The 25,074-nt window shown below is 41.9% G+C and overlaps 1 protein-coding gene across 1 annotated transcript in view; it reads left to right on the top strand.

Moving 5' to 3' along the window:
• Positions 1–24,642, top strand: part of gli1 (GLI family zinc finger 1) — a 61,042-nt gene extending 36,400 nt beyond the window's left edge. The window contains exons 2-13 of the mRNA XM_030091945.1: positions 9,672–9,781; positions 14,121–14,356; positions 15,530–15,631; positions 15,719–15,917; positions 16,628–16,796; positions 16,971–17,078; positions 17,174–17,314; positions 17,549–17,698; positions 17,829–17,993; positions 18,250–18,492; positions 19,903–20,221; positions 20,336–24,642. Coding sequence (XP_029947805.1) covers positions 9,711–9,781; positions 14,121–14,356; positions 15,530–15,631; positions 15,719–15,917; positions 16,628–16,796; positions 16,971–17,078; positions 17,174–17,314; positions 17,549–17,698; positions 17,829–17,993; positions 18,250–18,492; positions 19,903–20,221; positions 20,336–22,890 — 4,458 coding nt within the window. The 5' untranslated portion in view covers positions 9,672–9,710 and the 3' untranslated portion in view covers positions 22,891–24,642. The remainder of the gene's footprint in view (positions 1–9,671; positions 9,782–14,120; positions 14,357–15,529; positions 15,632–15,718; positions 15,918–16,627; positions 16,797–16,970; positions 17,079–17,173; positions 17,315–17,548; positions 17,699–17,828; positions 17,994–18,249; positions 18,493–19,902; positions 20,222–20,335) is intronic.
• The last annotated feature ends 432 nt before the right edge of the window (positions 24,643–25,074 follow it).

Below are 25,074 nucleotides of genomic sequence, written 5' to 3'. Positions count from 1 at the left end.
AGAGAGAGAAGTGGGATTGTAAAAGAGTAAAGGGAGCTAAGGATGGATGAGACACACGTCCAACATGTTGGGTTGAAATCGCCGAGCTGACAAATGTTGAACTGCCTCCGAGCGAGCGGAGCTGCTCTGCTTGTGCAGGCAAATGAAAACAAGGAGAGGTGAACTGCTCCTAATCCTAAAACAAATACTTGCGAGTCACTGACGGATGAAGGCATCAGTTACAAAGGTGAAAAAACAGTAATCAGGACTGTGTAGTGAAGGCACTCTCAAAGCGCTGCACATTTCGCAACCAAATTATGTAATTGTCAGTACATTTACCTTCTGGTATACATGACATAACAACGCCGGAGCGTCATTTCTCCTGCAGCTGCACCCTTTGTAGTGAAAATATAGCTTTCAGCTCACCCGGCCGCTCCGTGCTGCAGTGGATTACCTCTTCCGCTGCTCCGAGTCATGTTGAGGAGTCGTACTCGCACCCCCCCCTCGGTGCCCCGATGTCTGTCATCAGTCACTCCGGCTGTGTAGCAACAAGGGATCAACGTTTCATTCTGCCATTTCCACAAGGTGAGAGCCCCAGCGGCGAGACTTCAGCACCACGGCTTCCTCTGCCCGCGGTTTACAGGACGGAGATGAGCGAGGTGTGATTCAGGGTGAAGCTGGGGTTATAGTGTCAGCTCACACACACACACACACACACACACACACACACACACACACACACACACACACACACACACAGCACTGCTGTCTAGTAAAGATGGTCTAAAAGGTCGTCTCGGCTGCACAAATGTCGTTTTTCTCTTTAAAATCCAGCAGGATTCATCTCTTTGTTAAAACATGAAGGAAACTTGTCTGTGTGGCACTTTTTCATGCTGACAGTTTTTCAAAGAGTACAGAAAAAAAAAAAAATAACTGTGCTTCATTCATATTTTGTTTTTTCAGTAAATAGATTTCATACCCTTGTAGGAAATTGCTCGTATTGCTTTATGAACATTTATCATTCTTTAAAACCTCATTCAATATTTGAATTATGTTTACATCTGCATATTTGGTATCCGTGATACTAATAGAATCAATTGCACACTTTTTATAGGCGTATATTCATCGTATTTTTTTATATCTGACAGGTAGCATCATGAAAGAGTAAAGATTAAATGTTGACGATAAAAATTACAGATCAAATTTGATAATGTTTAATTTAGAGAATGGTATTAAAAACATGAGTTTTTATGTCAATATTTGTGAAAATGTTATCTTTGTTCATGAAATTAATTCACTGATAATTTCCTCATTGTATATTTTCCTTACTGAGACCCTAATAAATAATGGTAGGTACAGGAGGGATTTTTTTACATGTATGTAAATAAGTTTCCAAATTATGTAACATTATAGGACATAATTGTGGGACGTGTTGCGTTAAATCATACAGAAATACAGTTTCTGTCCATGTGGAAACACATAAAAACTGGACACACTGTTCGACTGAAATCAAAGAAGAAATGTTGGTTGGCAAGGCTAAGAGAGGATGGATTACAACTTCAGAGTTTCATTTTTTCAATGTTTTCACTCATTTTTTTTATCCACTTAAAAACTTTCAGATTCGCTCTTCGACATTGTCAGCTTGTTGTGGTCTGAATGTGTGAATATTCAAGTTCATGCATCTCCATATGGACTTATAGTCACCAGACGGTGAGAGGGTTGTACACAGGGAGAACATGTAACCTCCAAACAGACAGCCTCAAATTAGAAATAATTCACATTATTTAGCAATTTTTTTAATTGTTTCCATGCTCTGTGGATTGCTTCTCTTCAAATGCAAAATTTTAAAGATGCATTTATTGTGAGTGGCAATACTAAACCATATTGAACATTTACCTAATATTTTTATCAGTTTTGCAAAATAGCTTAGTATAATGCTTTTATGATGAGACAATTTGCTGAAAGCTGCTCCACTAAAACCTAAGCGTTACACACGCCATGTGTTTTCTTTTCAAATTGAGCCTTTACTGCGAACGTTAACTTCAGAAATTGCCAGACTGAGACAGAACCAGCTTTAAAACAGTTGGAATCAGACCGCGGAGTCAGAGGTAAGTAGATATGACAGTAATCTGGGCTGCAGCAGGTCAGCGAGTCGGGCTTATTGTACGTTACAGTGATGTCTCCGGCCCTGTGGCCTTTCACTGGTCACACCATTGGCCCCCATCACATTACAGCAGCTGTGAGGAATTCACCCAGTCTGGGTAAAAGGGGTAAAAAAAAAAAAAAAAAAAAAAAAAAAGTGGGGAGGGAGGGTGGGTGGATGGGGGCGAAAAGCAGGAAAAGGAGGAGAGTCCATGCTGGGTGGGTGTGTGTGGGGGAGTTACAAAAACAAGGCCAGAACTTAAAAACAAAGTTTACCACCGAAAGAAAACAACAGGGCAAGAAAAAGTCGGCGTGAGAGGAGGGAGAGAAGGACGAGGGTGGAAAGAAAAAAATTGAAAAAGAAAATGATGTAGGATGTGGACTGTGGTTGGCTGAGGGCCCGGGCCCCGCCTTCAAACCCCCCCCCCCCCAACTCCCGCTCCGTCTCCAGCCCTAACACAACAGAATCCCCCACAAGCCCAGCCACATCAGGAACGGCTGGCTACATTATAGCTGCCATTATCGTCTCCCAAGTCATAACAGCCAGAGAACACCCACCTCGACTGCAGCTCCGCCAGGAGGGGGAGGGGTCGGAATGAGCAGCGAGAGGGAGGGAGGGAGGGAGGGAGGGAGGGAGCGAGAGGGTGGAGGCAGCGGGGGGGAGAGAGAGAGAGAGAGAGAGAGGCAGGAGATAGTCGGAGATACAGGGCTGTGGTGGAATAGGCCCAACGAGAGGAGGACGGCGGGGAATGAGGGAGAGGGTGGGGGAGACAGATGAGGACAAAATACTTTCAGATGGGTGTTTACACTGCATGAAACAAGCTCCAAAGACGCGTCTTAAGTTGTGTTTAGGCTCTGCTTTCTGTCAAAGTCATTTTTCACTCCGCGAGCTAACATCTCCACCTGAGAGGAACAGAGAAGTGAAGGGGAAATGCCATTAAATGTCCTTTTTTTTTTAATATTCAGTAAGGAGGGAGGGTGAGCACATGTGCAAGGAACAGTTTAGTGTTACACCCCAGAGAAGAGGCAGAGCAGAGCCGGGCTCCTTTGTCTGACATGACCAATGACCTGTGGAAATGTCTGTTCTCTCCGGAGACTTCCTCACAGGCAGGAGGATCGCCACTTTATGAGAATGTCACAAACGACCAAACTGGGCAGGAGCAAACAATGTTCCTCTTTGTGTACCGCAAACACAAACTATCACCTGAGAACTCGATCTGGACGGACAGACGCGCTGTTGTGTGCTGCGATGAACTGGAGCGCTGCTTCGCCTTCCTCAGTCTTTATCGTTTCAAATGTTAGGTCCGTTTCACTGGGATGACGAGAGGTGGCGTCATAATTTATGGCTGTGATTGTGAGCAGAAATAAAATCGAATGACTGATTTGTACATTAAGTCCATTTTTTGACTTTCACCCAAGCAGCTGCTGTGTTCAGGAACTTCCAGTTTTTCAGAGTGAAAGCTCACAGTTTCCCACTTCCCAGTTTCTCATGAACCAACCATCTACCAAAGTTCGACTTCCACACTTTCAAATAGCTTAATATTGACCTCTGCTGTCTGCTGGGGAAGGTTTTTTGGATTAATGATGCAGACAGCTACTTTTGCATCCTGATCAGACTAGATTCATGACAAACGTTTGGGCTGTATATGCTGTATAATGTTCTGTTTTTGTTTTGTTTTTTACCAAATCAACCTTAAGCCTTATCATTCATCATAGTTGCTTAATCTAACACGCACATTTCCAGGTATGAAAACACAGATGATTTCCATCCGTCTCTAAAAGAGTTTTTCTGAAATCTACAATTATCAATTTGAAGTTTTTCTTCTGTTGTAATTACTGTGGTTACACTTGAAAATCTTACTGAATACGATCAAATGACTTTTGCTTTTCACCACCTGTGTTACAAGTGTAAACAGCAAATCTTTCTTATTGATAGTATGGCCTCCAGAGTGCAGGTGTAGCTCTGGCAGACGTACACTGTGTTTGCAGTCCATCGAGTAATAATCATGGCTTTAGGAAGAAATTTAGCGGCACTTCTCCAACACAGTTTACATTTACTGTCACTTAATACATGCTGTCATGCATATTTCCAGTGCATGTGGTGAAAGTGCCTTTTCAGATATGTCAATACTGTTTCTGAAAAGGTGTTTGAATTCCCACCTGGATGGTGTTTTCCAGTTATTGTACATTCAAAATAGTTATAGTGATTCAAAAGTCAGGGTGAAAGTTGGCTGTTTTTTCAGGACTTTCTGCAGCAGCAGCAGCCTGTTACTCTATTCTGTAATTCCACTTTTTACCATTCAAACTGCCTTCAGCTCTGAAGAGGCTGAAGACTATAATTCATCAGTGGAAAGGAAATAGCGTTGTGTAACTTTTATTGAACTAAGCACACAGTGTGGCAGTTCTACAAAACTAATATTAAACCAAAAAAAGCAGCAGCAGAGAAAAGCGAGCCGGTCATCTGAACGTCTAATGGAGCCAGTAACGATATCAAAGCCAGACTCTGACAGCATAACTCAGCCCAGCTAAGTGTGTTACTCCTTTTGAAGTCATGTGATCACTTGTAAGAGTCAGTCCGGTATTTCTTCTCTTAAAGGCGGCACGGTGTGGCTGTAAATCTGGATTTCGATTCCCGCCACACCGGTCCCGAGGCCAGATCTGCTGTTGCACTTAATATCAGCTTCTGTTGCAAAACACTGGTTAGGTTTGTGACGGTGAGCGAGTAACAGCCCACTGAGCGCACGAGACCATACTTTATTTATTGGTGGTGGAAGCTGTGTTGGTTTGGTGAGTAAGAAGGTAAGCCGGAATGGAAATTTATTGGGCTGCAGCGCAGGCAGGACCTGCTGGGGGACGTGTAAAAATATCCAGCAGTTGAGGTAATCGTCGCTAATATCTCCTTTCAGCTGGAGTCAGGGTCCGCAGTGTGTCACTCATCAGCATGTGTCATGCTGGAAAAAGACGTGTAACACCTCCAAAGGGAAGGGAAAACTGACATTTACTGTTTTTCTTTGAAAGCACCATGACAACTCAACTTTAGAGCTTGTTTGATAAAGTGAGACCATCTCTTCGTCCATTACCAAAACCCACTTAGTTCAGCTTAGTGAGCATATTTAGTAACTTTCGCATACCTTAGAAAATAATAACAGCAATAATATGATAATCGATTAAAATTTTAAGTTACATTACTAAATTATCATGCTGAATATTATGCTGATAAGTATCTCTTCTTTCTGACTATTTTTCTTTCTTTTTGCAAAAATCACATTGCATATTTGGACAGTGGTGCTCAGCAGTGTACAGCAAAAACAGTGAAGTGTGACTGATCTAGAGAGTTTTGCAGCGAGGAGGTGAAATGTATGAGATTTATCCACATGATGAATTCAATTTTTTTTTTTACCTTCTCAAAAAAGACTGCTGGTTTATGTTTAAGTAGGACTTCAGGGCATTTCGGTGTGTTGCGATGCTGCAGGCTGAGCGGCCCTGCAGAGGCCAGGTTTGGAGGTTTCTGGTTCAACACCCTGTCCCCGTCCTCAGCTCCTCGGTTGCTACCCAGCTCGCCACTAGCCGTTTGATTTATGGCCTTGGGGTTTTTAATACGCTGCTGCCCCATAGCTCTCCAGCCCGGCACCGCAAAATTACACTCCGGAGCAAACTTGCTTGTAGTTTCTCACAAAACACTGAGCTAAAATAGCAGCGTGCCACCACACCTGTGTCAGCAGCACATGTGTGGAATCATTCGGCCAATGTTCACTGTTCTATGTGCTCAGATGCTCACAGTGGGTAGATTTTACTGTTTCATTTTTTTGAGAATATCCTCATTCAGAATTAACTCCTGTAGTGTTTGCATGTTCTCCATCAGTGTGTCAGTTAAATTGGATTAATTCAGATCAAAGACTGAGTACATGTTTCTCTTTTATCATCGTTTGATTGATTAAACAACCAGTTCATGACTGAAAAAAAGCTCAACGCTAAATAGTTAAATGCATCATGTTCATCTCTAAATCTCTAAAGTTAGCGCAAACTTTATCTCATCATACTTATCTGATATGTCAGAATGGTTTTATTCAATTGGGAATTTATGAAGGATGTTTTTAAAAAATTTCTTTTTTGCTCTTTTTTGAGTCAGCTTCAGTCAATAATTGCATGGAAAAAGAAATGATTGAATCAAGATGTGGTTTATTAATCCTAAATATGAATGTTTTACATCTTGATTGATGTTCATTATACAAATATTTCTGGCATTTTGCATGGCCAATAACGTTTTCCTTTTAAACAGCTGATCAAAAATCATCAATTTTGTCTCTATTAATTAAAAAAAAAAAAAAAAAAAACATAGATTAAAATGCTAAATGTGAAGAATTTTCACCTCTTTTGTGACATAATTTTCAAATTTGATTACTTTGAATGCCCCGGCCCATAAGCGAGAAGGTGTTTTTACTACTGTGACCTTTAGTGAAAATAAGATGAATCACAAAAGTAAAGATTTTAATCTCTATGTTTGCAAATGTCGTCTGGAAACATTGCAGCAAGCAGGCAGTGTTCCTCAGACTTGGAGCACCGCTGTTGTTTACTTTCTCTGGATGAGAGAGTGAGCTGTGTACCATGTGAATTAATCACAGCAGACACCGTTTAGTGTGTGTACACACAGCTACAACAGTAACACTCTCACTCACTCGCTGCTTTCGCTCCCCGGGGGAAACACTCACAAACATATTTTTCAAAAAAAAAAATCCCTGCTTGCTTATGTGCAGGTGGGCTCATGCATAATTCAACCTTACTCTGCGATCCACCATCATTTATCACACACACGCGCACACACACAGACACTCTCCCTCTTCACTGCAAATACACTTGTCTGTAAAACTCTCCTCTAATACACACCTGCTCCAGGGCTTACGCTGTATAAACTCCCTCGTTGTGCACACCGTCACACTCATTCCTTCACCCACACATTCTCTGTAGTCTTGGTGGGATTATCATGCTACCTCCTGGCGAGACTGACAGGTGTGCCAGTTTGTGACAGTGTGTGTGTGTGTTTGAGTGTGTGTTGGGCTGTCTGGGAACCCCCCCTCTCTCCCTCTCTTGGTATTTATGAGTTCTGGACAGCTGAGGTGCTCGCCTAAGATCTCTATTTAGCACTTCCTGCTAATTATCATACACACATCCAAAGCCTGCGCTGAATATATGCAATTAGCCCCCCGGACCGCCTACGTAATTTAGGCTTTCGCTTAAACTTTGCGTACCAAATCCCTCTCTGGTGGCTTGTAGGCTTAAATAGGTCCCTGCTGCCCTTTTAACACATGTGCTACTGCATAACAGGCCTGGCAACCTGTTGCACTGAAACCATAGAGCTTTCATCTGCAGCAGACAGGAGCTCCAGTCCGCGACTCAACACTTGTCACATGAACAGGAGCTACATGATATTTAGTTTCCAAACACTCGACAAGAATGTAGCATAGATTAGTCAGATTAGCACACTGTATGTGTTTTTTTTAATGTATGTTTCGGTATTGGGATTGAGATGTTTCTAATCATTCAACTCACTGATCTTAATTCTTTATCACCTGATCACAAAACCATTGTCTTTCTTCTTGATCTGGTCAGAAAAAAGCTTTTTTTTTTTTTTTTACAGAATGTGGCTGCACTGTCTCCTGCTTTAACTTCTTGTCCTTTTCAAATGTCATTTTTTTGTGGAAGGAGTTCATGAATCAATGAGTCAGATTTGAGTGTGTACATGTTGTGATTGTAGCGAGATTGGTGTTTAATGTGATTACTGATGGTCAGTGCATCCACAGATACTGTATCTCGTTGCATTCATGTGCATTTGTTTTCATTTATTGTTTCTCTGTACGAGTTCGTCACCCTGGTTTTACATTTTATTACTTTATCAAAGGAAAGAGAGAATTACTCAAATGGAGTACAACTTTGTTCTGTTTCCATTCAATCAGTGTTTAAATTAGTTAAATTTCTGATTTAATCTAAGTGATTTTTTTTCTTATGATTCCCTGTTTTGTCCGAGCTGATCTCTTTGTCCTAATTGCCTCCCTGAGCATGTGGTCTTCACTATTAGTACGTGCACTGATGTGATTGGATGTAATGAGCAGGTGCTTGTATCGGAGATCTCTTAGGTAGAATTACCCTACACACACACACACACACACACACACACACACACACACACACACACACACACACATGCACTCACTCCTGCTGAAAGATACCTTCTCAATATGAGTCTTGCACAAAAGGCCGCTTTGTCCCACTTTCATTTTTCCCTGTTTGTGTTTCTTGCATCACTACACTTTTGTCCTTTAAGCTTAAAGGCGAGACCCAGATTTTCTTCCTCTGTGGGTCTTTTTTTTTTTTTTCTTTTTCCTGAGCTGATCACCGCTTCACTTGGACGGTGCAGCAGGTTTTCAGTGTCTGTCAGCAGTGTTTGAGGCGCAGCCGGTGTGTTTGGAGACGAGAGATTATAGGGAAACCCACTGTTTGTGTCGCAGGCTTTGGTCTAATCTTTTGAAGTTTGGTTAACACAACATGGCTACTAAATTGTCTCTACCCTGTGTAGTCACCTTTACAATTGTTCAATTTACTGAAAATGTTTTATTTCAAGGAGATGTTGAGACTCAAACTTTTTTGAACATCATGTTTTCATGTATTTACATTTCAGTAAGTATATCCTGTCAAACTGAACTTGTTTGTGTCTGACTGCTGCAATATTTTTAATGTGAAAGTTCTTGGATTTACACTGTTTAAAAAAAGTTAGAGATTTCAAAAACACAAATCCAGCTTCAGGTGTTTTTCATTTTGAAACACTTTCTTTTCAATCTTTCATCTTCATCATGTCCTGTTATAAAGACGATTCTTATCCAAATATCTATGTTTTCCTAAAGATTACACACTACACTGAGTACATTGTTGGAAAAAGCTTTGCGTATCCCCAAATTTCACAGCTGGACAGAATTGAAACAGAGATTTGAATCACATTTTCTCTCTTCATAGCTGTTATTTTATCTGCTGAAGGTAAAATAATTTGGTGGATATTTTGATTGAGTTCTGTTTCACTTTGCCTGAAATACTTCAGATATTTTAGATCTTTTTATAATACTTCTATTTCACAGGACGCATTAAATGTGCCAGTGAAAGTTACTCCTTTTGTCACTCTTCAGACAGTAGCTGTAATGTATTAGTAGAGAATAAATATTGGAAGCATCAACCAATTGACGCCGGGCGCTTTTACTTTTGATGCTTCGGAACGGTTCGGACCTTGTACTTGCCTCAAGTAACGGAATTAAAACCCACTCTGTTTGAGATAAGTATGACTCCAGCCTCTCAAAGACTCAAACTGTTTGACTTGCTTTGGTTTCGTCTGTCATTATCATCCTACCTGTTTTTTTTTCTCCCTCCAGCCACAATTGTTTCTTGTGTGTTTGGCTTTTCTTTCTGGTGGGGTTCAGTTATGTTTGGTTGGGTTGGGTTTGTCTGTTTTTTTTTTTTATTCTCTCTTCACCCTAACCGTGTGTGTCTCCTGTGTGTTTGTGTGTCAGGTCCAGGGTGTAAGGGGAGCAGCAGGTCTCGGCGCTCCAATGCCAGTGGACATGCAGCCACATCAGGGGCTGTATTACTATGAGAACTCTCCCAACCAGCCGTCCAGAGGGTGAGACAGCAGCGCGCTTCACTCCTCTCACCTCTGTCTTCAGGGAAAAGTTCAACATTTTCACTTAAATTCCATAAAACATACACTTACTGTCACTACGTTCGTTTGCTCCTTCATTAATACAATAAATCACTTTTTAATTATAAGCTCCGGACCTTCGGGGTTTATCTTTCTGTTTTATTTTTTAAAAGTTGTGCTTGTCCTCATTAACCAGATAACCAGGTAATCTTATTGAAACACTTGTCCTTAAATACATAAAGTTACAGAAAGAATTAAAAAAATGTATAAAAGTGCAGTGGTATGACGTTATGATGTCTGATACTGTTGCCAATATTTTTTTAAAGATGATTAAGCACAAAAACAAGAGGTCTCTGAGATTGTTCTCAGAGATTGAGAATGGCCAGATTCATTCTTTATTAGGCAAGAGACCATATCTAATAACCGAAGCTTGTTTTTCTGTTTTTTTTAAGCTAGTCTATGAAAACAGTTAACAATTTTCTTAAAAAGAAAAAAGATGATAGAAAAATAACAGTAAACGTGTAAGAAAATGTATTTGACTGATCAGATGTGCAGTACACATCATACTAGTGGCAATAACAGAGTGTGTTCAGTTTTATAAAGTAAAAAATGTTCCTGACTGAAGAATCACCTCTTTTTTTTTTAGCAGAAGCTTCCTTGAAAAGCCTCAGATTTCTGATCGTACTCATGTTGACCTTAAACTGTGAATTTAAATGATTTTAGGTTTGAAATCATAATCATTATTGACCTTCTAAAGGAAGATGTAGTAAATGGAATTTCAAAGTGAACTTCTCCAAATTTACTCAAGATTTCCAAACAGTGTATCAATACACTTACACAATTAACAGAGATGAGTTCACTGACATTCACATGGAAATAAATATAAATAAATAATGTTGCATGTTTGAATGTATGTGTTTGCTAACTTTTTAAACCATTTGGAGTTACTCCCTGAGCCTTTGCACACATTGAAGCTAAATGTCATTAAAGTAGCTCCTATTCAGGAAGAGTGGAGCAAATAGCCCTTCGTTTAAAGTACTTCTTCATTTCAGAGGTCAAAACAGTAAGTAATGTTAATGAATAAATTGTGGAAAATCTTGTAGAATCTAAAAAAAAAAGCAGGACAAAATCAAGCTCTTTTTAGTAAGGATCTATCCAATTTATTCACATAATACACACTGTGTAATGTAATGTAATGCAACGCAGATTTATCTTTCCCATATTAATCAGATTACAACCAAGATGACAATAAAACAGGTGGCAGGAAGCCACATTTTAGTCATTGCATATATGTTATTGCAACTTGCACTGTAGACCAGGCTGGTATTTACACCACAGACCTTACAGCTGGGAGAAAAATCCAAGTTCCAAAAATACAAGCTGTGTTTTACTTTGGAGTGCATTTCTGAGTCAATAATCACTTATACATTTCTTTTTGCAAAATATTAAAGCTGAATTGTTGGCTTTACCCATGTGTTTAGGTTTTAATTTGAAGAAGAAAAAAACTACCACAGGTCTCTAACTCGTTTTAGCTTATCAGGCACATGCAGCACTATTTTAGTCTCAGGCTTGTCCAGTAACATTAATCTATAGTAACAACAACATGTGCAGTGGCATATGAGAAAATTCTGTAGATGTTCACAATTTACCCCATATGGTCCATATACAGTCACATTCAGACTCTTCTAAATCCATCAAATAATAATTTAATAACTGTTAATATGCCATGTAGTGATTAGGATGAGACAACAAGACTGTGAAAACTTTTTAGCCTTTTAAAACACTTGCAGTGCAGAATTTTAGCCGTGTGAGTAAGAAGTAAGAAGCTTTAAAAAAAATAATAATAACAAAAAGAGTTATTTATTTCTAAATATTTGATTAAAACAAAAAAAAGGTGGATCGGACCCGGTTGGTTGGCCAGTTTTGGCCCACGGGCCGCAGGTTTGACACCGTTGGCGACCTCGTGACCCCACTACGATGATCTGGACGTCAGTCCACTGACTCCAGCACGTAACTCCTCCAGAAACCACAAACTGCCATACATCTGCATTTCTGTTTATGCTCCTCAGATGTTTACATGAGTAGGAGGCGAGTTTGTGAGTTTCTTTAACAAGATGTTTGTCTTCACGACATTTAAGCTCACAATGAGAGGGTCTTCTGAGCTCACCTTCATAGAGAAAGTGGGTTTGTTGTGTTTTTTAATGTATGTATGTTGTTGATGAGCACATCGTTATTTAGAGCTATCGGCAGCTCCCGTGCAAACAGCAGAGGGCCGTTCCTATTATAAGCCACGCTTATATTCTGAGGACGCAGAAGTTCAGATCTCTCTGCAATTGTTGCGGACGCAGCGCTGGCTCAGCCCCTCACTCCTCCCACATCCACCCTCCCTCTCCCCGCTCGCTCCCCTCCCTCCCTCCCTCATGCCACCCAGGTTGCGGGTGGACTCGGCCTCTCTCTGACAGCTGCTAATTACAGGCTGACCAGGCCCCGCTGCGCTCTGCATGACTGCCTCTCGCCCCACTCAGGTTACCCAGAGCCAGGGAGAGGCAGAGAGGGCTGGAGGGAGAGGTGGCCGGACAGGACGGAGGTGGGAGGGGGTCCAGGGAGATAGAGGAAGGATGGATGAGGGAGGAAGCTGAAAAGTACAACAGGAGGAGTGAATGGGAGAGGAGAAAGGGAGAGAGAGAGAGGGAGGGGGGGAGGTAATTTCAGTTTGGGGAGGGGGGGGGGGCACAGCACAGTGGATTAGAGAGGAATGATTAAGCTCCTGTGTGGAATACACACGGCAGTGAAAGAAGGAAAAGGACTGAAAGGACGACTTAGGAGAAGGTGGATGGATGAAGTCTGTCCTTTTTTTTTGGAGAGAGAAAGGAAAAGAACCGGAGAGGAAGATTTTCAGCTGAACACCGAGAAAAGAAATGTCAGAAAACGCATTGAAATTCACAAGAGCACTGGAAACTTCCAACATAGCTTCACTTTTTCTAGGCTGGTGAGGGGGAAAACCCAGAGAGGAGAGAAAGTTTCCACAGACTGGAGCATGATGGGAGCTATACGGCATCTAGTGGTGGAAAAGAGACATCGCAGGACGGGAGAGAGGATCTTCCATCCGCTCAGGTTTACTGAGCTACAGCCCTTTATGACGGCAGCGCTCCAGCGAAGTGGAGTTTATGAATATTCAAAGACTTGGTTACAGTTAGCACTTCATGCAGTTTATGTGTTGATGAAATTTTAGGAACTTTTAAAACAGACCAAATGTAATGTTTTTTAATTACAAACTGTTAAAGTGATTAGTCTGATGTGGTTAAATGTGGAGTCACATTTCCCGCTTAAGTATTCCCCTTTTTCCATATTGTTTCATAAGTTAAAAGCATCAACCCGGCCCACTGAAAACAAGCTTTCACCATGCTCACCATAGAAGTTTAGATTTTGTTGCAATAAACCAGAAGAAATGCGGAATGACTTCTTATTTCTGGTAAGATCTGAATGATTTGTTTCAATAACTCAAGGGAGTTTATTATTAATCCACAGCATGAGAGCACGTGAGAGGAGTGACACTCAGACAATAAGCACGTAAAAATTTAAAACAGTCAATAAAAAAAAGGAATAACTGTAAGAACAAAAAATATGACAACAATGACAGCAGATTTGAAATAACTTCATATATGACTACAATACCTATGAAATTCTGTCTGTGTTCAGAGTTGTAGTGGGTTAGGCTTCTTACTTGTATCATTTTAGAAACAATCAGGTTTAATGATCTGCTCACTAGTGTAATCCTCTGTAGGCTGCAGTCATTGTTCCGCCTTTGCTATTATTAATCTTGATAAAATTCGAGTGGATTGTTTTGTATTTGTGATTTATAAATCTAATCTATCCTTTCTTGTATCACACAGTCAGAAAATTCATTTATATCTGGTGATTATTCTCATGCGATGCCACTGTTGTGAAGGTCTCCTGTTAAAAACACAAAGTTTCTCTTCATCGTCTTTAAGGCAATACTGACTGACTGTATTGGTAGTGCTGTAGACTCTGACAAAATATACTGTATAAATGAAAAGAAAAATAATAACTCACAGTTATATTCAGAAAGTCATAAATGGGTAAAAATGCATTCTTGGAATATACATTTTAAATGATGGTAACTAGTTGAAAAGTTGTTTATTATCCAGCAACATCTATTTTTTCCACCTAATGATGCCCCTTTTCTCAAGCTCTTACATCTTCGGAATTAAAGAAAGCACTTAAACATACTTTTGTGTCCACATGTATTTATCTAAATTAAAAATGATCTTAATATTTCTGGTTTCTTTATCATCTGCAGCCTCGTCCCCTCCGATCAGTCCCCCTACAGCGATGTGTCTTTACTGCGCGCTCCGCTGCTCGACGGCGCTCCGCAGGACTGCCACGCCATGTACAACCCCATGACTCCCAGCATGGCCCATGGATCAGGGCCGGGCCAGGGGATCGGCCACTGCATGGATCAATACATGAGGCCCCCTCAGGCCCCACCGCCGCCTCACAACATGCTGGGCCACCGGAGCATGCCGCCCACCGAGGGTGAGTCACAGTGTCCTTTACATGCCCCTGATCTCACATCTGCTACTGATTTAGACTTAAGGTCACCTGAGAGGCTGAAACCAGTCCTCCCTGATTTCTACAGAGGTAATGAGATAACGCTCAGATGTGGGTGCAATCTGCTTCAGCGCAATAAAACAGCAGGTAGCGCTCTTTAAAGATAAGGTGACTGGTGTGCTATCTCTCTCATGACATCAGGATTTCTGAGCACTATTTTGACCTATATCACTTATTTTACTGTATTTTGTTTTACATTAAACTTGTGAGAGAAATGTTGCAGGAAAACGGAGTCACAAATAATGACAATACAGCGATTAAGTGGTATTTTAGGTACTTATGAGTACTTTATACAGATGAATGGTATTACTTATCCATGAATGCAATGTGTTGAGATGTTTTCTACATCTATGGTACACATTACAGATACATTCCTGTACTTAAGTATTATTTGTGGCTAAAATTACTATATTTTGATGGATGCAATTTCACTCAAATTTATACATTAGAAATACTCTCTAATGAGGTATTATTTTTACTTAAGAGGGGAAAATAATGACTATCCATATTAGTGCAACTGATCCATGTTTGTGATTCCATTAACTTTTCTGAGTTTTTCTGTCATGTAAATAATGAAATGTAATCGTAAGGGTTGAAAGTAACAAAAAACAAATACTTACATTACTATAACAGATATAAGCACTGATACAATATTTTAAATAGTTTTTTTATTTGTATGTAACTTTACTGATACACAAGTCGAATTTACAGCCAAGTTTTGGTTCTTTTAATATCATGAGTAGGTCGAGTAGCAAATTACTAATTATTATGAATACTGCATTACAAATATTCATATTAGTGTACCTGAGTAAGAACTGTTTAAGCATGTTTGATCATTTTAAGCTTTTTTTTAATAATTCGAAACACTTAAGAAGAAAGTACACCATTTAAACTTTGCTATTTCATGATAAAGTAGAATTAAAACTGCAATCAAGTTGTACTTTCAGGTATTTTGACAATTTCTGGTGTTTTTCTTTGTATGTAATTTAAACTTATACTCACGTAGAGTTTACATTTTGTGAACTGCATTTGTTATTTTTAATAACAGAGTGGAAGTGATGAACTAAAGGCAAAGTCTGCGTCTCTCATGTTTTACAGGAGGCAACAGCGCCCCCTACTGTAACCAGAACAACATGATGTCCTCCCATCATAACTTCTGCTCTGCTCAGGCCGGCACCGATCAGCTTGGGCCTGGTGATGGTGAGAAAACACACACAAACACTTCACTGAAACATAAATCCTGACTTTATATCATGAAAACCAACCCGCCCGCTCGCTCTGTCACAGGATCAAGGTTCTCCACTCCCCGCTCCATGCTGAAGCTCAGTAAAAAGCGAGCTCTGTCCATCTCCCCCCTGTCTGACGCCAGTGTGGACCTGCAGACGGTCATCCGCACCTCACCCAACTCTCTGGTGGCCTTCGTCAACTCGCGCTGCAACCCGAACGGAGCCAGCTCGTACGGCCATCTCTCTGTGAGCGCCATGAGGTCAGACATCTTTGTTTGGTGCTGATTTGCTGAGGGATTCCACCGCATTTACCACAGACTGGGGTGAAATCTGTCTCACGGTCACAGCGATTAAATAGAATTTCAAGAAAAGCATCCACATAAAAATCAACATCCTTCAAAGTGTTAAAACCAAGATGATCTTGTGTGTTTTTAAAGGGGCTTTAAAATGAGAAGTAGTGGAGGGTTTCCATGTTTGGTTTTAATGTTCAAGGACAACCCCTGTTTTCTGATTAAGAAAAAAAATACAAGTTTCAAAATTTACTGTCTTTTTTTATTCATGATTCCTGTTTAAAAAAGAATCGGAGGAAATAAAACATGCTTTCAAATGCCTGCTGCACTACTCCCCTGTCAGGAAACCTCTTTTACCTGAAATCGCTAACTGATAAATCGGAAACCAGGATTTTACTCTTTGTCGATCAATATAAGAATACCACATATAATACTGTATACTTTGCTGTTCTATTATTCATCTATATAAATGGTCTCAAACTGTCTTTCATCATCATTTATGACCCTTCACCTTGAACAGCATGAATGACAGGATACGAACACACAATATGCACTTAGTGTCATTTTAACCAAAAAAAGTGGTTGCAAAAAACACAACTTTAAAGAAACTCTCAGTCTGTATTAATTTATTTTAAATATGTGGCTAAAGAGATGTGTGTGTCTCTGTCTGTGCCCCACAGTCCATCACTGGGTTATTCCAGCAATATAAACTGCCAGTCCAGGCCGCAGGGCTCCATGTATGGAGGAGGTGGGGGGACCCCACTGGGCGGACACACTCCAGGCCCCTGCCAAGCTTCCCGTCTGCCTCCCCACAATCCTCGGCTGCACGCACCGCCCAAGCACGGACACGTAAGACGCCTCTGCCTCGCACCTCACAGAGCAGCGGCAGCAACCCGGTGAACCTGCTGCGGCCGAAAGCTGAGAAAGAGGCAGTTCGGGCTTATAAACAAAAGAAAATCACAATAAATTTCAAACTTCTGAGAAGTACTAAAGTGATATCGTATGTGAATATGTTGCTCACAGCTGAAGACGGAGCCGGGGCTCGGAGGGGTGATCGATGGCATGAATGTAAAGAGCTTGGAGGAGAGGTCAGAAGGAGATGTAGCCAGCCCTTCATCCACCGGCACTCAGGTACATTACTGTCGTTTTTACTGGTAAATGTATCTTTCATGTAAATGCTCAGAATGAGCTCGGTCTAACTTGATGTTTCTTTCATATGTGATCAGGATCCTCTCCTGGGCCTGCTGGACGGTCGAGACGACCTGGACAAGGAGGACGGGAAACCTGAACCAGAGGCAATCTATGAGACCAACTGTCGCTGGGAGAGCTGCAACAAGGAGTTTGACACACAGGACCAGCTCGTTCATGTAAGACACCAAAAATAGCATGAATAGAACAATATAATGAAGATTTGGAAGATCTCAGGTTAGGATGTCATCCATCCATCGTACTGCTTCATACAACTCAGTAAATAAGCACTAAATACACTGCAATGTTGTTAAATCACATTATTTGTTCAACAGGGGATAGTATGAAGCATAAAGCATTAACAGTCACTTTTAATATTCATCATTGCACCTTCATTTTTTTCCCCTTCGCAGCACATCAACAATGAGCACATCCACGGCGAGAAGAAGGAGTTTGTGTGTCACTGGCAGGAGTGCTCCCGAGAGCAGAGACCCTTCAAAGCCCAGTACATGCTGGTGGTTCACATGCGCAGACACACCGGAGAGAAGCCACACAAGTGCACTGTGAGTGAACGTCAAGTCCCTCTCTGCCTCCTGCTTGTCTCTCTGAATGCTCTTTCTGTGTTTATCAGTGAAAAATGTAGATGTTTCAATTATTTCATATTGCAATTTATTTTTTGTGGTTTTGTTTCAGTTTGAAGGCTGTAATAAGGCCTATTCTCGCCTGGAGAATTTGAAGACCCACCTGCGCTCCCACACTGGAGAGAAACCGTACGTGTGCGAACACGAAGGCTGCAACAAAGCCTTCTCCAATGCTTCAGACCGCGCCAAGCACCAAAACCGAACTCATTCCAATGAGGTACTGAAGCGTGCGTCACTAAAAGTGACAACATGAACACGTGAACCCTGACAGATATGTGACTTTATTGGTTTTGTAATTAACAGTGATTCTTTCTTTTCAAAGGCAACACCTGGGAAGTTTTGCAGATGTTTTGGAGACATATCATGCTTTGACAACACAATCCTAATAATAGTGATATAAACAGATCAAATGTAGATGTTATTGTGTAAAACCAAACAGCTCAGATCGACTGATGCTTTGCTGTTTTTTGCAGAAACCTTACGTGTGCAAGATTCCTGGATGCACTAAGCGATACACAGACCCAAGCTCTCTGCGTAAACATGTGAAGACGGTACACGGCCCCGAGGCTCACATCACCAAGAAGCATCGAGGAGACACGGGCCCTCGGCCCCCAGGCTCGGCTCTGACGCCCGGGGCCCCGAACTCTGAACTGCTGCTGGAGAAGGAGGAGACGCGCAGAGAAGACTGCAAACTGTTGGCTCCTGAAAGTGCTCTGGTAGGCTTTCACAAATATGTGTGTTACTGTTGTCACAAGAAGATCACATCAATATGCACTAATTGACAAATACTGGGAATAAATGAAAGAATGACAGTATTACTTCGGGGATGTGAAAAACAATTCTAAAAAAAAATTGCAAACATTATTGTAAAGAAATAACATAAATAAACAAACAGGACATAACTGTTTTACCTGTGTCAGTGCCCATCCTCCTCCCTGTACCTGGTGAAAACCATCTTTTTGTGCTGCTGTTTGCACTGGCTGGTGCTTGTACTATGCCTGAATCACACCTCCAGCCCATTCCATAGCCTCACTTAACATATTGAAAGACAAAACCACGTAAGTACTCTGTGAAATCCACATTTTAATTTTAAATCCCCCATTTCAATTACAAGTGCCTTCTCTGTTAAAGGTATAATGGACGATGTTTTAGCCAATGAATTGCGTGATGCAAATCTCAACTATTGGTCCTCCAACATGTCAATCACGCTGGAGAAATGCTTGCGAAACGCTGTCAAGCGCACTCGTAGGAGCAGCAGGGGAGGTAGGATGGTCTGGTGCATGCGCTTTTTTCAAAAGCGAGTAACGGACGTTTGGCTGTGACTTTTTGAGAAAATGGTCCATTATACCTTTAAAAAACAAGTTGTGAATATTTACGGGAAGCTGTTGTTTATATGATATGAATATGAAGGTCAGTGAATTATAATATCTTCAATTTTAGGAAGAGTGAATTTGTGTCATTCCTGTAACCAGTTTTGTAAACGATCCTTTTTGCTCTGTTTTGTAGTATTGATCATGACATAGTGAGCATGTATTTCCCCACACCTCTGCACAATAGTTTCGATATTGTCAAATAGTATATGTATATAATGTGGAGTGATTTCTGGTCCAGAATGAGTTTTTCTTTATTGAGAACTGACATGCTTTTTGATATTTTGTTTTGAATGTGTTTTATGTAAGATTTTCCATCTTATTTTATCATCAATTGCAACACAGAGAAACATACTTTCATGAACTCTCTGATTTTCTACATCACCTTTAGTTGTGTCTGTGCATATGTATCTCGTTTAATTTACTTAAGTTTAAAGATAATTTATTTATGTTAAAGCACATTTTTTTAGGTTGCATGTTTCAACCTCCTGAACAAAAAATTATTTGTGTTATCTACAAAGACAAGGCGATATGTTACACTTTGTCATGGTATATGCTTTTCTGAGGAGTCAGAGTAATTCTTTTTTTTTTTTTTTTTTTTCTTAATCTAGAATAACAAAATCTGATGTGGTACTTTTTAAAATTTGTTTTGTGGAAGACACATGTAGTTCATCATTTAACAAAAAGTAGAGAAAGTCATGGTAGAATCTGCAAAAGATTAAAATGTGTGGGTTTTTTTCTCTCGTCTTCTCCCAGAAGCCCCAGCCCAGCCCTGGTGGTCAGTCATCCTGCAGTAGTGAACGGTCTCCACTGGGGAGCGCCAACAACAACGACAGCGGTGTGGAAATGAACCTGAATGCAGCAGGCAGTTTGGAAGATCTCACTGCTTTGGAAGATGGGGTTGCAGGAGGAGGTGTAGGTGGAGGAGGGGGAGGAGGTGGGGAGCCCGGAACAATGGGGATGTCGGCGCAGGCTCTGAAGAGACTCGAGAACTTGAAGATTGACAAACTGAAACAAATCCGCAGGCCAACCCCTCCTGGTCGCTGCGCCAGCAGCAAACTTCCAGCCCTCACTGGTAGGCACTGTCATCCCCCTTTGCTAATCCAGAATTTTTAAATTAGAATTAGAAATACTGATATGTTTTTTTAACTGTTTCTAAGCAGATGCCTCTTGAACATTCCTCTTTCAGGTTCAGGAGAGAGTATGGGCATGTGTGCACCGTCTCCACTCCTCTCAAACCGCCGCGTTATGGAGCTGTCCAATCACGAGCTTGGAGGGGGGACGCTTGCCTGCTCAACCAATGACAGAAGAGGAAGTGGCACCAGCAGCCTCAGCTCCGCCTACACTGTGAGCCGCCGCTCCTCTATGGTGTCTCCATACCTGTCCAGCCGACGCTCCAGCGACGTCTCACAGATGGGAGGTACAGCGGCGGGAGGATGTCACCTCCTCGGCCCCGAACAGTCGGGTGGAGACCCTCTGTCTCCCGAGACCACTCGCAGAGGAGCTCCATGTCCAGGAGGAGGAGGAGGGCTGCCCGGTCTTCCTAATTTGACCCCTGCACAGCAGTACAGCCTGAAGGCCAAATACGCGGCAGCCACTGGTGGACCACCACCAACTCCCTTACCTAACATGGAGCAACCAGGTACTCCAGTTCGAAGAGGAGGTGTGTTGAGTGAGTACCAAGGTCAGCCCCTTCCGCCCTTTCTCCAACATGGTGGTCCTCGAAGGCACAGTAGCAACACAGAATACGGTACTGGGGTTATGTACCCTCACCAGGCTCCGGGTAACAACACCAGGCGAGCAAGTGACCCAGTCCGATCAGCAGCTGACCCACAAGCTCTCCCGAAGCGTTTTAATAGCCTTAATAATGTGGCTATGATGGGCCGGAGAAATGCACTGCAACACCGTGGCTCTGACTCCAGTCTTTCTCGCCACCTGTACTCTCCTCGACCACCCAGCATAACCGAGAATGTAATGATGGAGGCTATGGGCATGGAGTCTCATCTCGCTCCTGCCGAAGCAAGGGATCGCTCACTGATGATGGCACCTGCAGAAAGAAACTTCATAGGATACCAGCAACAGAGTCAGACCCTCGGAGGTGGAAGTTCGATCTCCAATCAGCTATCCCCAAGCCATGATTCTCTGAGCTGCCCCGATCAGAGTTACATGCAGCGACACTACCAGAACCAAGGAGCGGAAGTCACTTCCAGGGCTGCTGGAAATTTGATCAACCAGTCAAGGCCTATTCAGCAAGAGAGCATGTCAAATTCTCTTCTACAACAGGCTGAGTACAGTATGAGCACCTGCCAGCTCAGTCCCTCAGGCCCGCATTACCCCAGCATAGGCCAGGGAGGAGACGCAGGAGGTCCTTGGAATGACAACCACAGCCAAGTACAGACTTCCAGCCATGCTCTTCAGAACCAGCGGGGAATGCAGTATTCTGATCCTGGCTTGCAGCCTCAGCAGGCACAATCTCACTTCGCTAATCAGGCGGGTCATTACAACAGCTCCGAGAGAGTCCATAAACTTGTCATCAAGCCCGAGCAGCAGTTCCACCCGGGGATGGGAGGCGGCGATGCTTGTCAAAGTGCAAAGCTCCACCAACAACAGATGCTTCTGCAGCAGACACAAGGTTACCCACAGCAGGCAGGCCAGGTAATGATGAGGAACTCAAACAACCCCAGCTGTGACTTTCAAGGGCCAAACCAAAACTCTTTCCCCGGTGGAGGAGGAGTGAGTTTGGGCTCCACACTTGCTGATGGGCAGAGGTCAGAAACACCGATGATGCAGGTGAAGGAGATGATGGTGAGGAACTACGTACAATCCCAGCAAGCCCTCATGTGGGAGCAGCAACAAGAACAGCAGCAGCAGACTGGAATCAAGCCTCCACCTCTTTCTGATAATATGGACCTGGGTGCTCAAACTGCAATCATGCAACACAGTCCACAACATCCCAACCAGAACATTTTCTCCAGTCAGCCCTATCCGCCGTATCCCAACCAGAACCTGGTCATGAGTCCTCCTGCCCACAGCCGAGTGCCGAGCTCAGTAACTCCTAAAGACCAGCAGCTGACAGGTCTCCAAAGTTCATGTTATAACCAGGAGATGGTTGTTCCGAGGCCTCCTCAGGGACGTAAACCCCTGAGCCGCCAGAACAGCCTGTCACAGGTAGGAGGAGGCTACCTTGGCAGCCCACCTCACCTCAGCCCCGTCCACTCAACGTCCAGTCCTCGTCGAGGAGTCCGCCTTCCTCCAGTCCAGCATCCACAGCATCCACAAAGCGAGATGTTCTCCCCATCCAACAATAACAACATGTATTACTCGGGTCAGATTAACATGGAAATGGAAAAACACATGAACTCACCAAATGTGGCTTGTTTAAACCAGCAGCACAGTATGGGGTCTAGTCTGGACCCAGCAGGGGGCACAAAATCTACACCTATGGCTCCTTATGCTGAGTCTGGCCCTATTTCCAATGCTTTAGAAAACCTGGACCTGGACAATGCTCGCATAGACTTCACTTCCATTATTGATGATGCCGACTCTTCCTCCTTCAGCCCCGTCAACAATCCCCTGCAGGGGCAGGCAGGATCTTCCTCCCAGGCCTCATCCCGCCTCACCACCCCCCAGACTTCGGTCAGCCTCGCCGTAGGCGCCGGCCTGTCCAACATGGCTGTTGGTGACATGACATCCATGCTTACCTCTCTGGCAGGAGAAAATAAATACCTGAACACACTGTCTTAGAAGACAACTCGAGTACACAAGCATACATTTAGGCAAGCAATCAAACTCTGGCCATGGCCAGGTTCCAGTGACACTAGTCTGGGGTTTAAAAAACATACACTATCTCTGTCACTTATAGTGATATTTACTTGTACATTACAAGACTCTATATGGCTAGGCAAAGGCAAATGGTACATTTTATGTATTTAGTCAGTAGTGTGCTGTAATATAGATTGACCTCAATACAAAAACCCAACAGTCTGCCATGTTTCAAGCTAAATGTTGCTATCGCATAACAGATATAGCCACATGTTGTACTGCATTTTGGTTGCAAGTTGAGTTCCAATACAGGTTAAATGTGTTTGAGTCCCCACCCCGAAGATCTTAAAACCAAAGGTGCCTGAACAACTTCCCTCTTGCCTTGGTACTTGCTATCATATGTGCCTTATTGTGGGGGGCAGAACTATTTGCCTGATATGAAAGGATGCAGAGCTTTTTCTAAACAGGCATTCCAATCACATAAGGCTTTTAGTAACAATGGAGCAGAGAAAGACTCGTGTAAATAAATCATATATATATACTGAACATTTTGTATACGACAATGAGGCATTGGATAGCTATCCTCTGTCTTTGGAGAAACTGATGGATTCTGAAGGCCAGTGTTCAAAGGATGTGATGTGAGAAAAATGCAGGAAGAAGCGAGAGAGAAATGTTTTTATCGATTGAGAAATTATTCCTCGGTGCTACTAAAACTCACTTTTTTTTTTTTGCCAGAGACTTCTTCATTGCCAGGAACAGCACATTATGTTTAAGTGGCATATCAGTATTCACACATATGCACAGATGAATTCACATCCATAATACCCCCACACATGTGCCCACTCACAAACACTCAGGACTTGTTTAAATCTTTGGTGTTCACATTACATGTATGTTGGAACTGCCTTTCCAGACAGAGAGTTTGCACTCCACATGTTTACTGTACGTGTTCCTAAAGCAGCTGTGTACTTATTCTTATCACTGCAAGACAAAAAGTGCCCTACGATTTCAAAGGTACATCGACTGAGCGAAGCTCAAATGTAATATGTATCCATTGACTTCACCAGCATGGTGATACATTCAATGCTATCAACCATAATGCCTTTACTTAACCATACCCCTCACACTGACTGCGGAATAGAAAACTTGGTGGATTTGGTATTTGAGGAACTGAGGTACATTCATAGTGCAGTGCCAATGCACTTTGGCTCTGATCCCAAAAAAATGTGTTATTTTGCAGCTAATTCAGGATACTAAGGCATCACAAAGCATTATTTTTTACAGTTCCTATCACACACTATATGGGTATATTGAGGTACTTTTTGCAACTGATGAGCTGTAGCAAACAGATGTTAGTTGCGGCTCTTTGTAGAACAAATTTTATACTGTGGCTTTGCACTGATGACAGCGCTGTGTGGAAGATCTCCATCTCTCATCACTATTCACATGAACCTCATTTTGGATGGCAATGTAGATTCATCACAGTATTTTTTTTCTTCAACACAAAACACATCCGAAAAACCCTCGTGCTCAGCTGAAGCCACATTAAAGTGTTCTAAAAGCATTTCATGTGACTTTTTCAGAACTTATTTGCAATGTCACTTCCAAGCTTTGTATGATTGAACATTTCCTCATTTGGAAAAAAAAAAAAAAAAAAGAAAAGAAAAAGTCTGCAGCCTACCAAAGACACCTAAAAATGACTGAAAAAAAATGCACAAATAGTCTATTTTAACACAACACTAACACTAGCGATAAGGGCATGAACTTCGATAGTGCTGTTTCATAGAATGTATGAGATGTTTTGTATAAAATTATCTTTTTATATTAATGAACTTTATGGATGTTGCTTTCTCTATGAGTGTGTTTTTTTTTTATAACTGTCATCCTTCATTCTGACTTTTTTGCTGGCAAAAGAATATCACCTTTAGCAACAGAAAGCTATAATAGTAGCAATAACTATAATAGATTTTTAAAAAAAAGGTCAAGTGTTATATTTTGTGTACAATTTTCTACATTTTTATACATATGTGCTATATTTGATCATTTTATGAATAAACTTGTTCAGTTTGGGATGGATGCAGAATGCTTGTCAAAATTTTCTGTGTCGTGATTTTGTTTCAAAGCTTTGCGTCTCAGTGTGTCTGTAGATGAGAGCTTTTTTTTGTG

The sequence above is a fragment of the Salarias fasciatus genome, chromosome 5, assembly GCF_902148845.1.
Source record: "Salarias fasciatus chromosome 5, fSalaFa1.1, whole genome shotgun sequence".
Classification (NCBI taxonomy): domain Eukaryota; kingdom Metazoa; phylum Chordata; class Actinopteri; order Blenniiformes; family Blenniidae; genus Salarias; species Salarias fasciatus.
The sequence above is the reverse complement of the archived record's forward strand: the minus strand, read 5'-3'. Positions and strand labels throughout refer to the sequence as shown.